Below are 14034 nucleotides of genomic sequence, written 5' to 3' on the forward strand. Positions count from 1 at the left end.
TGCTTTCTGTATGGCTGGAATGACAGGCAAGCATCACCACAGCCAACTTTTATTGGTTGAGATGGGGTCTGGAGAACTCCCTCCTCTCCACCTCACTCCTTCCCCATGCCCAGACTGGCCTTGAACTACAATCCTTCTGATCTCCGCCTCCCAAGTAGCTAGAATTACAGTTGTGACTTGCTGCACCTAGCTTAAAAGTGTGTCCATAGTTTTTAAAAGCAGTGAGGGATGGTATCAACAATAAGAATCAGGACTGAGGTTTAGCTCAATGATAAGAGTACTGGCCTTGCATGCACAAGTTGGATCACCAGAACCAAAAAAGGGATTCATTTTATTTTATGCATCATCTAATTTTTAAATGATCATAAATATGGTTTCTCTGGAAAGCATTAGCACAAGCCAAGATGAAGACTGGAATTAGGGAAAGGGACACAATGACTCAGAAGAAGGGACAGGGAGTCTACAACTTATGAAGAGACTGGTGGCTGCACAGGGTCTTCAGGACTCCAGCAACCCTGCTTTGAGGGGATTACTGACTTGTCAATAGAAAGCCTCCAGGCACATGCTTGCCATGATGTCATTGCTACATTCTCTTCCTGGGCAATCATAGAGAGCTTCTTGCTTGAGTTATACCTGGAAAGAGTAAAAACACTCCAGGCCATATCATGCCTAAAGTCCTACCTCTAGGTAGAACGCCGCATGAAACTTGGAACTACCGTTTCCCATCCTGGGGCAGCTGCACAATGGTCTACCAGCTCACCAAGTGGCAGACTAGCCTGGTCCATGCAACCACAGCAGCACTGTGACAGAGCTGATCCAGGGAGGAAAGCACCAGAAAAGGCAAGCAAGATTCCCCCTCCTTTTTTAAAGATAACCCAGAAATCTGTCTTTCTAACGCTGAAAGGAAGTATGCCCCCCACCTCGTCCCATCCAGTGTTGTTCACACAGGCAGTGTCCTGGCCTTGAACCATGTCTCTTGGCTCTTAGCTCAGCTTCTGTCCCAGGCCACACACACATAGACATACAGCCCCCACCCCCTTTCTTCAGAAGCCACAGTGGGGATGGGATTTAATGCTGACAAATGTGTGGGAGCTCTGAAAGAGAAGCGTCCACTCTCTCTGAACTGGAGTGGGATCAGCCCCCACAGGGAGGCGCCCCATTCACTGCACCGAATCTGCCTGCACAGTTATTTGAACACAAGTGCCTTCAACATTGATGGGAGCTGGAAGAAAGCTCGGGAAACAGCACAGAGCCCAGTGAGCACAATCCTTTAAGTCTCTGTGGTAATTCAGTTTCACTAGAGGTTGGACCACCCACAAGCACTGGACGCAGTGAGCATTTCAAGGTCTGCCTGCTTTCTCTCTGGATAATTTTCTCTTTGAAACTTTAAGCTCTTCAATTGGTACAACATCAAACTCACCAGAAGACATGAGCCATACCCTAGTCTGGCATCTAGAGATACAGCAAAAATTCAAAGAATAAATTTCAGATGAAAGGTGGCTGGTTTGGACTGAACTGTGACTGATGGCCTGGGAACAGCATCTGATTTTATAGCATCCTATAATTCTAAGAACGATCGTCACTCAACCTTTGTGCATGACTTCTGGGACCAGTCTATATGGTATAGAATTTTTACATGACAGGAAAATTGATGTTTGTGAAATGAGTACAATATGCCCACCCACCCCTACTACCCCTCAGAGCATTCCTTTCTTGTAAATTTGATCTAGTGTTTATTCATATTCTTTGTAGGGAAGTCAAGCTTCAAGAAAGGGGCCTCTGGTTCAGAAGGAAAGCATGGATACCACAGAGCACGCAACTAAGCTTGTAGAGCAAGCACACAATATGAGGGATAAAATCCAAGGTAAATACATTCTCTCTGAATTCAACTTAATGTCAAGGAAACTACACCAGATTACTAACAGTAAAAACAAATGTCTACTGTCGGTAGTTACCACGGGCCAGAAACTTGTTAAGCGGGTTACAGGTCTTAACTTACATAAGGTCCTCAACTCAAGTTTGTTTATCTAGAATTTCTGAGTCTTTGTGCCTATTTATTATCTTTTATTGGTCAAGAATAAATGTCCCAAATCATTTCCTTTCCAGGCATTTTACCAAAGTTTAATGCCAGGATGCTTTTCTAGCAGAGGAAATTGTATGCTATGGTGTCTCTAAACTGCAAGAGTTCGGTGGGAGGTTTTTTTTGATTTTTGTTTTCTCTAGGTTATTTACAGATAAACAATTGCAATTAGAATGGTAGTAAACAGATGCAAATCGTCATAAGCTATTTCTGTGTCACTCTTCCCCAAGGACCAGGTAGGGAAATCACTCAGGTCTCCAACTCAAAGATAAGGAAGGAGGGGCTGTGTGAGATTCCTTTGCCCTAAAACACTGATGCTCCACCTTCCCCTTGGAGGTTCACTTACTTGTGCTCTAACTTGTGCTAACTGCAGACTGCATCTTGAGGACTATCTTAATAGAGCACTGAAAGCCACTTTTGATTTTCTAACAGAAAGAGATTGCATTTGTTCTAAAATAAAGAGACTTTCCTTGGTTGGACTCTGCTAAGATTTGTATTTGTGCCTCCATAGTTTTTTATTATACTATATATTAAGGTCTGGATGACAACACCAAGTGCATCTCAGGGCACAATGACAGTAAAAGGACCCAGAGTGGGAGATTCATATCCTTACACTGATGTCAGGGGCGTATTCCAAGCAAAAGATATATAAAGCCAGCATTCATCATTTGCTACATTTCCTTTGGTGTCTGTAATATACAATAAAATCAAATGGGATGCGTTTTACTCCCAGCCTCACTATTTCACACTTTTGCATTTACTGATAAAATATTCTTTTCCTCCATTCCTAACAGCATGTTAGAGTTACTATTGACTTGCTCAAACAGTAAGACTGAGCCTAGAAGATTAAATGACCCCTTTAGGCAGCAAATAAAGCCAGGAGCATAGTAAACCATTCAGAAAACATACTTTACCTTCACTGTTTCATAACCAAAATTTTGACTCTAAGGTGTTTCTTTTGAAAGAATCCAAACTGTCTTATTTGACCCTTAGTCATGGGAAAGCATTTTAAAAATACAAAAGAAATGTAAATGAGAAACAGTAACCTTTGTAAGTTTTTAATCTCTTTAAAATAATGTAGGAATAATCTCCAAAGACCAAAGTAAAAATGTTATTGTCTGTATTTCCTTTTTCTAATCTATACCAGACATAGCTAAAATAAAACGGCATGATATTTATATCAAAATGTAAAATAATTCAGTATTGCGAGTCGTAGAGCTTAAGAAAAATACCTATGTTTAGTTTATTTTGAGGGTTAATATTTTAGACTTTATTTGAAAAAACTATCCCTTGATAGTTTTTTTTTTTTTAGCATATCCTGATTTCCCTATAACTCTCTCAGTAAGATTTATGGTATTACAAATTTCTCCCCCAAAAAAACACCTTCCTTCCTTTAGAATTCAGGAATGCTGTACAACACCAATAGTGTGTCATTTCTCATTCCCAACTATCTCTAAAATAGCTGCTGGTGACCTTCAAGCTATTATCCACATAAAATACAACCCCTTTTCCTGGTGTGATTTATATGACACCAGTGTTTGTTTACCCATCTTGTCTGGCCAACCACATAGATCATCGTAAACCACAGACACACAATTTCATTTATGCCAGGAAGATAAAATGCTTCCTCCTGGAGCTGCCGTGGGACAAGGTAGTAATTACATCCCTTTCTTCTGATCACACGTAGTAAGAATGAGAGAGTCAGAGAACTATGCCAGCTTTGCATGCAGCTCGGCATGCTAACATTTAGACAAGCCACCTAATCCCTCTGACCCTCAGTGGTCCCCTTGGCTCCAAAATCTTCCACCTACTTATAGAAAGGGGATGAAAAGACTCAGAGTCAAAATGGCCCAATCTTGTCAAGCAGTCACTGCAGAAGGCAAATAAAGTTGCCAGAAAAATAGTTATTCATGATTAAAAACTCATATCACACTATAACAAACCACCATTTTATAGTTTGTCTGGAAAACAATCCGAAAGACTCATTTGGACAACTATCAGTATGCTCTCATTTTGGCTTTAGGGCTTTGTTTTGTTAAATCCTTGGCTAAAATACAATTCATACCCCCTCCAATACAGCCCACGTATGACAGGAGAGGCCTCTGAACATTTGCCCTAAGTATTTCTATAAAAGGTTGATCAGAGACCCCAAATTATTGTGGCTTAAATATTAGCATTTTGAATTGCTGTGGAAACAGATGAGGATGAAAATACAGCAGGCTACATACCACCCCGTTTCCATTTTGAAGACACTGTACAGGAAACAGCATGGTTTCCCAGGGTTTTCCTCCTCCTTGGAACATGTGATGAGCTCAGATGCCAACACCAGTGTTCTCGGCATGGCCCTAGCGCTAGGTTTGAATGAGCCTATCTCTCTTTTGCAGGATCAGCCCTGTGCTTTGCCCACCAGCCCTCACCCTATATCTGCAGCATTCCCTCCCCTTGCTCCTGTTTTACTGTGTTCTTCCTTTCAGAGATCAACAACAAGATGCTCTATTATGGGGAGGAGCAGGAACTGGGCCCTGAGGAAATTACCGAGAAGCTGGTGTTGGCCCAGAAGATGGTTGAGGAGATTCGACGTCGTCCACCATTCCTCACCCAGAGGGAGCTTGTGGATGAGGAAGCTGATGAGGCCCAGGAACGTAGGTGTCTTCAACTCTGGGCTGTCCCAGCACACACCTGCTTTATTTGTGGGGCCAGGAAAAAACAGCAAGCAAAAGGGCAACGTTTGGTCAAGCAACCAAGTCTCAATATTCCAAGCAACATATAATTTATACATAGCCTCTGAGGATCATTCAGGGAACCTTGACTATAAGACTAAGATTTTTAGATCCAGCTCAACTTTGCACCCTTAAAAACAGCTGAGATTCCACAATGAAGCTACAGAATTTTTACTCCTATTGGGAAGAAATAGAGACTTAGTAATTGGTGAAAACATATAAAATAGGGAAAAGAAAGCTAAAGACCACTGAATCCCAAAGCTACAGCAAGAGAAAGTTTACTGAAAAGGCAGAAATACTACAAGCCCAGCAAACAGTCATGTTCTGAGGACCCTAAAAAGCTTGCAATAATTTTTAACCTCCAACGGAAATTTTGCATTTCCTTTAATGAGAAATATGGACATCAGACTATGGTAGTATTACTGATTTATGACTTGGTTGGTCACTGTATCAATTAATCAATCACTATCTACCAATCCACCTCAAATGTATTCATTTAAAACAATAACTATTTATTTGCTCATGGTTTCATGGGTTGGCAATTTAGGCTGAACTCAACCTGGATAGTCATCTCTGCTCCATGTGGCATGTACTAATCTCACTCATATATAGGGTTAGCTAAGAAGGTTGGGCCTCTTACCCTTGAGAAGGCTAGGCTGGTAAGGTGGCCTTCAGAATGGAAAGTACAAGGTCTCTTGAGACCTCCAAACTCAACCATGTCATATCCCTTTTATTGGTCAAGGTTAGCCCAGATCCAAAGGGCAAAGAGATGGTTCCATTCTTGATGGGAAGAGTTGCAAAGAATTGTGTTCATTTTAATCTACATAGTCTAAAAAAGAAACCACAGCTTTGCATACCATATTTTAGCTGCTGATAATATCTTTTAATGATTCATCAATAGTCAAAATTAGTTATTGGATTCATCTCCAGATCTTGTTATTTTATGCATTAACAGAGAAGCACATATACTATGATACTACCAATTTGATTTTTTAATATACTGATCACCTTTGAAATTTTACATATTTTATTTTATGTATTTTAAAACACATTGTAAGAAGGAGTCTGAAGGTTTCACTAGATTGCAAAATGGCCAACATCAGAAACAGTCAGAAAAGCTGGAAATGCAATGTCACAGCCAGATGTTCCCAAGTTCCTTGCCTGCTCTGGAATTTAACGAGACTGCTTGGGGAAATGGCATCTCCCTGTTAGTCTCTCCCCATGCAGTGAATGCATTTCCAAACACTTTCTTTACTCAGCTATGTACTTGTGTCTTCTTATAGTGATGAAAGAAAATGAAAAAATTCTACAAAATAGATTGATATGCCCCGAAGAAAAACAGAAGTAAGCCCCCTAGTCAACACATGTGCTTTTGAGCAGAGAATGAAGGACACATACACAGAAGATTTAAGACTACCGTATCATTGTCATTTAATCTTTATTCCACCCCAAATCATGGAATCAAGGCGCTAACTGATCACAGTTGCCTGGAGAAAACACAGAAAATGGGTAGTTATGCGCATATAACATTTTGCGTTATTACTGACAAGATAATATTGGGTGTAATGTAAAAAGTCACATTGTATTCAAGTCTTTCTTACAGGATAAAATTACTAATCATTTAGGTAACAAAAAGCAAGGCACAATGACGTGGTTTCCTCATAAAATGAAAAATAATCTCTCTCTTTGGGAAAACAAATCAGACCCTTCTTTTAATTGGCCATTGGGCTCCTAAATCCAACAAAATAACATTTCTTCTTCAAATGTAAAATGGGGGGATATTTTGTGAACATGGCTTCAATCTCAATCACTGAAGAAGGAGGGCCTGAAAATTTTTCTGTTCTGCTAAACGCTGGAGGAATGGGAGTAGACAGAGAGCCCAGGCTGAATTTCTGTCTCCATTTCTTCCCAGTGCTGAGCCAGGCTGAGAACTGGCAGCGGCTGCACAATGATACGCGCTCTTTGTTTCCTGTGGTCCTGGAGCAGCTGGATGACTACAGTGCCAAGTTGGCAGACCTCCAGGAATCACTAGACCAAGCCCTTGACCATGTCAGGGATGCCGAAGACATGAACAGAGCCACAGCCTCCAGGCAGCGGGACCACGAGGTACAGTAGACAGTAACTAACTGCATGTCAGGTGTAGACAATGTGAAGTCACACCAAAAGACACTTAACACTTAAACACTGATGTATAAATAGTCATATTTTTGATGTAATGACATTTTTTGTCGCTGTAAATTACTAAAGTACGTGAGTATACCTAAAATCAAGTTGACAGCATGATAATTGTTTGGTTCTTACTCTGATAAAAATGAAGTTGTTCCAGGCTCAGTGGGTGGTACATGCTTATAATCCCAACTACTAGGGAGACAGAGGTCAGAAGGATCACTGCAAAAAGCATCTGAAAAATAACTAAAGCAAAAAAAGGCTGGAGTGTGCCTGTGCCTCTGGTGTTAAAGGATCTGGCACAGGCTCTGAGTTCAAGCCCCAGGACTGCAAAAAAAAAAAAAAAAAAAAAAGTGCACACACGTTTTCTTTCCTCCTCACCTGACTAACCCCACTCATTCTTTAAGTTTTCCCTCAGGCACCAGCTCCCCCAAGAGACCACCTTGTCTCCCAATTGTGCAGTGCTTTGCCCATAGCTCTTTTCTGTATTGCTGTCTTCTGGGAATGTAGCTATCTTCCCCTCTAAACTCCAGGGGGCCTCTAGAACATCAGGGAATCATTTGTTATTCATTTTTGAGTCCTAAAGCATCTGTCACAATGCCTGACACAGTATAATAGTTGAATAAAAATGTTGATTTAATGAAGAACAGTACTGCAAACTCATGCAACAATTCCAGGGGGTCACAAATGAAGATACCAGTACTGGAAGCCCTGAAGGGAGAGGTGGACCTGCCAACCCAGATAGTCCCTGTCAGACAAGAGCAAGCTATGGCACATGGGAGACCCCAGACATATCACAGCTGGTTCCTTAGCCACAGGAAGTAAGGTTGAATTATGGAGAAAAAGTAGGACCCATTATTACTAGAACTGTAAATTAGATGTGGTTCTCATTTGAGATTGAGGTTGTCAAACTATGCTAGAGAACACATGTGTTAACATCCTCAGTTCTTCACTGATTCATTTTTAGGACTGGGTCTTGTAATCAAAAGTCCTTCATAAGGCCTATAACAAGGAAGGGATTGAAATATAATGAACTGAGAACCAAAGTACATGCATAGATACAAACCAGCTGATTTGTCAGTGGCTGGTAAATAGCATGGCGTGTGTCAGGGCACACAGGAATTTCTGGATGTAATAAGGAGTGAATGGACAGTGTTAACCATATGAAGAGACTTCAGTTCTAAAAACAAATTAAATGAATAGATGATGCCAAAATAGCTTTCAATTAAACTTTTCTTACGCACAATTTTTTTAAACCTCATGCATGTGGATACCAGGAATTTGGCACTCTAGTGACTCAAACAGATGGTAGGCCTCATTTTAACTTTGCTAAACAAACTCTCTACTGAGAACAAATGAACAGTATGAGCAAGATTTCAAGAAAGAACAGCATAGCGTGAGGCATTTTAAAGCCCTCTCTGTCTCAGTCCTCCTTCCTCTTCCTTAACCAAAGCTCCACCACTTTTGCCCCCATTCCCTCTCTCAGTGACTTTACCCCATGTCACAGCTTCAGTCCAGGAAAGAAATTTGGAGGTCTTCATCCTTATCCATAACGGAGCACAGCTTTCATATGGGTGTCTGTCTGCAGGACTAGCCACATGGGTGTTCTCTGCTATTACCCACCAAAAACACAGCTCTTTTTTTTCCAACAATTCCCCATTCTTGATTCTTCCACTGATTCTCCTTCCTAATTTTTCCATTCCTGTTAAAGCAGCTTTTCTCCCTTCCAAGTCCCCATTCTCTTAAGTCAATCCCTCCTCCTCAAGGATTCTGTCATCAGTGATTGCTCCAGCCCTCTGCTTCTCTTGCCTATGCTCCTGGCTTCTTTCACCTTCTGATTACTGCTAGACCCCATCTCAAGGCATCTTTCTAGTTCTGTAGACACTGTAAATAAAGCTCCTTTGAAGGCCTTCTCTGGCTTCCTGTGAAGAAAGGTAAATTACCCAGTCATCTGTCGTGAGCACACCTATGGTTCCAGCGATCCTTCTTTCTTTTCTGCCTTTCTTTCAATGGTACTGAGGTTTGAACTCAGGGTTTCATATTTGCTAGGTAGGCACTCTATCACTTGAGCCACTCCACCAGTCCTTTTTTGTATTGGGTATTTTCTAGATAGGGTCTCACAAACTGTTTGCCCAGACTGGCTTCAAACTGCAATCCTCCCAATCTCTGCCTCCTAAGTAGCTAGGATTATAAGTGTGAGCCACTAGCACCTGCTTTCCAGCAACATTTCTTGTCTCCCCTACAAAACCTGTCTCCCAGCTGCTGGAGAACATGTAGAATTTTTTCATGTTTCTCTTAGTCATGTTTGTCCATCTATATCATCTATGCTTAATTCTATCCAGCCTTTAAGCCTGAAGTGGCTCTCTCTGTAGAGTGCCTTTCCTGCCTGTTAGAATCCAGTGACTCATACATTGTTGAAGTCTTATAACCTCCTGAGAATTCAGAAGGGAACACACACACACACACACACATGCACACATGCACATGCCATGAAAAAACATGTATACTTGTTCAGATGTGTCAGGTTAAGAACCTAACCACCAAAAGAAGTCCATCCCTCCTCCACACTGACACAACCATCTATTGTACCTCTGGAATGGTCACCAAGCTTCATCATACTTGGCCTAATTCTGTGTTTCAGTCTAAGAGGAGGTCTTGAGCTGTGGCTCAATTGGTAGAGCGCCTACCTAGCAAGCACAAGCCCTGAGTTCAAACCCTAGTATTGCCCCCCCCCCAAAAAAAGTAGTGCAGTCTAAGAGGCACATTAATTACTGAATGTGTAACGTGTGTCCTGTAAGTGTATGTGCACACGCATTTATGTGTATGGTATGCATCTAGTCTATCCCTACTAAATTATGAGCATCCAAAAGGCAGTCTCCTGTGTTGCACAAATTATACCTTCCTAGCACCTAACACAAACCTTGCATATGTTAATTTTGTTGATGAACAGATGGATGAACAAGGGCATGGAGCACTCTTGTGTAATCCAGATGTGATTTGTGTATCTGGTTGTTCTTGATTATAAAAACTCTTTTGAGAGCTGATGGAGTGGCTCAAGTAGTAGAGTGCTTGCCTCGCAAGTGTGAGGCCTTGAGTTCAAGCTACAGTACTGAAAAAAAAATGCTCCTTTGATATTAACTTGGACCGACAAAGTACTAAACACTACCATTAACATTCCTTTGCCTACCTTGTGTATATTTAAATGTCACAAAACTTTAATTTCTTCCAACAAAATTTTAAACCCAACCTTTCATTTATACAGTAGTCTTTCCTACGATAAATTGATTTGAATGGATCTGACTTTATTGGAATTTATTTTTGTGCTTTAGAAAACGACTTAAGAATTTTGATTTCATATTTTGCAATTAAAACTACAGCATGGGTCAAAAAAGAATAACACCAAAATTTCAGTCTTTATACAAAACCCATATAGTTTAAACACTCTGGTTTGGGGAAAAGTTGCCACACAACTAATAATTACGATATTTATGTTGTCATTCTTCTCCTTGCCTGAAGGAGTCTAGAATGACAAAAGTCTTCATCTGATGAATATCAGATTCTATATTTTTTAAGTAGGCTAAATATTCTGGAAAAGGCTCTGTTTAGTGATTCTTATAAAACAAAGCTCTGCCTTCCCAGGACTGTTTCACCTTTTTAGAATCAGGAAAATTTTTCTTTTGCATATGTAAAATGGACACTGAAGCCTGTACTGATAGTTATATTATTTTAAACTTTCATAATTTTCTTTTAAGTTGACAGTTTCTATGGGAATATTTTTATTTGTTTCAAAACTAATTTTATTCCTCTCTCTAATGCTATATATGATAAGTGGGGGAGATCCTTTACCTTAACACATACATTTTCCAACTACTATGAATAAACTTACTGTACAGTGCTGTGATCACACATCTTTGAAGTTCAGCTATGACTTCAGGGTGTTAGCAGTATTCTCTTAGAGTGACCCAGATATAAGGAAAACAGCACATTGCAGCTAAATAATACCATTCTTTCTTCATTTCCTTCCCATTACACACAGATTTTACACTATTGCTTTTGTGTAGTGCTACATAACAGCCTCTCCTTGTGAAGATAAGAATTGGTTGCAGGTAGTCACACTGCATTAGGTTGATGGATATTGAGGGAACATTGATTCTTTTTAGTGTTGTTGCATTAAGAGGAAGTTCAAATGTGATTCTTTCCTGTCTCTACACCTACATCTTAACTCTAACAATGTATTTGGAGAAGATGGGTTCCATTCTTCCTTTTCGTTAAATCAGGGAAAACTGAAGAGAATAAGAAAGGACAGTAAGATGAACTCAGAAAAATGCTTGTTAGGCAGGTGCTCTACCACTTAAGCCAAATCCTTGGTCCTTTTTGTTTTAATTTATTTTTCAGATAGAGTCTCACACTTTTTCTAGAGCTAGCCTTGGATCTCAATCCTCCTACCTCTGCCTCCCACATAGGTGGGGTTACAGGGTTGGACCACCATTCCCAGCTTGTTTTTTGAGATAAGAATTTCACTAACTTTTTTGCCTGGGCTGGCCTCGAACCATGATCCTCCTATCTGCCTATCATGTAGCTGGGATTACAAGCATGAGCCACCACACCCAGTCTTGAACTCAGAAAGTTTTAGACTATTTTCTTCTACAGAAGGAAATTATTTCTATGTTATCCTAGATTACATCTTAACAATTATTTCACTTAAAATTGTTTCTAAAGTAACTTCTAACTCACTTTTTACTCAGATTATAATGTTAATCTTTTACCTTCTCATTCTAAAGCTCATTTTGTGTTGCTTTCAGACACCAAACTCATTTAAAGCTTTGTAATTCTGTAGAATCACATCACTGCCTCTCAAACCTAAAGGTAAAAGTAGAAAATGTATTGTAACTCCCCTTCTCAAAAAGTCTAAGCATTTAACATAAGGTGTTCAGAATTATATGAAGTAAGATCACAATTTTATGCTTTGGTGATAGAGTATTTTTAATTTTTAAAGGGAAACTTGGATTATAACTATTATATATATTTTGTTCCTATCCAAATGGACTATTTGTGCAAGAACCAAAGTTGGCACATGATTAATGCTTTTTAAATTAAGTCATTTTCCACTTACTGCAAATATAGAGCATGCACTCAGTCCTGTATCTACAGTTCCATTTTATATTATAGAGAAGAGGCAAATGCCCTCTCTAGAGTGCTAACTCTTTGAGAGGATAATGTTAGAGGTGATTATCATCAAGGGCATTAACTCTCCCAAGATGCATATTCCTTATCTCCATATTCTAAATGAGGAAACCGAGCATCAGACAGGTAGTTTTCCTGAAAGGTGAACATCAATTAAGTGACGGTGCTGGGATATGAACCCAGATTTGTAGGAGTCCAAAGACAACAGATTGGTATTAACCACTCCCCCTAACATGTTCTCTAAAGACAGATTCTCTTCCTCACTCCCTTGTTCTTCCTTCCTGCAGAAACAACACGAGAGAGTGGGGGAACAGGTGGGAGTGGTGAACACTTCTTTGAGTGCATCTGTGGACTTCCTGTCAACAACTCATCTGACTTTGGAGGAGCTTGATGATATAGTAAAGGTAAGGACATACTGGCTTGTTCGGGGTTGTAGTTACAGCAGGTCAGGGCAGTGGCTCAGTATCACAAAAAGGAGGACCAAAGTCAATTCAAATATATCAAGTTAGCAAGCAATATAAAATAAAATCAGGTGATAGAATTTTCCAGTTTCTGGCATTACATCATGGCTACTGAAATTTAAATTACTTCATATTAAGTAAAATTGGAAGTTTGATTCTTCAGTTGAATTCAATTCCTCACACATTTCAAATCCTTGTGTGCTAGCTGCTACTATACCCTATAGCACAGATACCATCATGGAAAGTCCTTTTAAAAGTGCTGACCTTGATCCCTCTATTCACACTTTACTCAAAAAGTTGTGTGTTTAATAAAGCTAGCATTCAAAATTAATAAGTCACACTTTTTAAAAGCAGAAACTCCCAAAAAATGCAGTGAAGCAAACTATCATGAAATTACTTAGCTCATTTTGAAAGGATGTCAGATTAAAATCATCTGATCACCATCTCATTCTTTGACTACTTCAGCACCAAGCTCTGGGTCTTCTTCTCCAACCTGAGCCCCATCATTATCCTCAATGACATCAATATCCCTGTGGATGAGCTCATAGGGATCTGATCTCCAGTTCCTGGAACTTCTCTCCAACCAGCTTTTCCTTCAGCTCAGCTACTTCTGTTGTCCCCCAGGCCACACCCGGATCTTGTCATCAATACAGTACCTCCTCCCAAATCCCAGTTTCAAACCCCTTCCTCCCTGAGCATAATCTCTTACCTCACTTACTCTAGAACGCCCAAGCCAACAATTCTCCAGCCACGTCGACGCCTTTTCACCTCATTTCATCTCCTCTCCTCTCTTAAAACAGCCAAAATTATCAATATCATCATTGCTTGAAACTACTCTTAATTTCCATATCCACCTTTCCCTTGTTTTATTCAACTGAGTATTCTAACCCTGGTCCCCAATAAACTCAAGTATTCCCCACTCACTGTGACCAGTAGGAAAACCATCTCCCCCTCTATCCATTCTTGCTGATTACTTTGCTTCACGCTTCACTGGAAAATAGAAGCAAACAGAAAAGACCTCCTCTCACCTCTCCTCCCTCAGTCTGCCAGCCCACCTGCCCCTGTCTCCACACTGCTGCCTCCCCTCTTGTTTTAAGTCCCTCAACCTTCATCACTGAGTCCCATCCTTCTTTGCCTTGAAAAAAGGGTAGCAGGGCTTCACTCCTGAAAATATTTCTCCTGTCACCTGCACTGTCAAACTCTTACTCTTTGTTAAATTATTACTGTCAACACACAAACTTGCCCTAGTACTTCCTACTTTTAAAACCAGAAAGAAACAGCTCTAGAAGCCGCTCTTTGAAATAATAGTTTTTAACTCCTATAGGCACTCTAACTTCCGCCCTGTTACACTGCTTGGCCTCATTGCAAAACATCTCAAGTCACTTACAGTTCCATTGCCCTCCACTCAGACTGTTCTCTGCAT

General features: G+C 40.3%; 1 protein-coding gene across 5 annotated transcripts in view; it reads left to right on the forward strand.

The window, feature by feature from the left end:
• Lama4 (laminin subunit alpha 4) overlaps window positions 1–14034 on the forward strand; it is a 156514-nt gene that overhangs the window by 91828 nt on the left and 50652 nt on the right. For all 5 annotated transcript variants that reach the window (XM_074076240.1, XM_074076232.1, XM_074076245.1 and 2 more), the window contains 4 exons: window positions 1753–1864; window positions 4555–4722; window positions 6713–6906; window positions 12438–12554. In XM_074076240.1, the coding sequence (XP_073932341.1) occupies window positions 1753–1864; window positions 4555–4722; window positions 6713–6906; window positions 12438–12554 (591 nt within the window). The remainder of the gene's footprint in view (window positions 1–1752; window positions 1865–4554; window positions 4723–6712; window positions 6907–12437; window positions 12555–14034) is intronic.

The sequence above is a fragment of the Castor canadensis genome, chromosome 1, assembly GCF_047511655.1.
Source record: "Castor canadensis chromosome 1, mCasCan1.hap1v2, whole genome shotgun sequence".
NCBI lineage: Eukaryota > Metazoa > Chordata > Mammalia > Rodentia > Castoridae > Castor > Castor canadensis.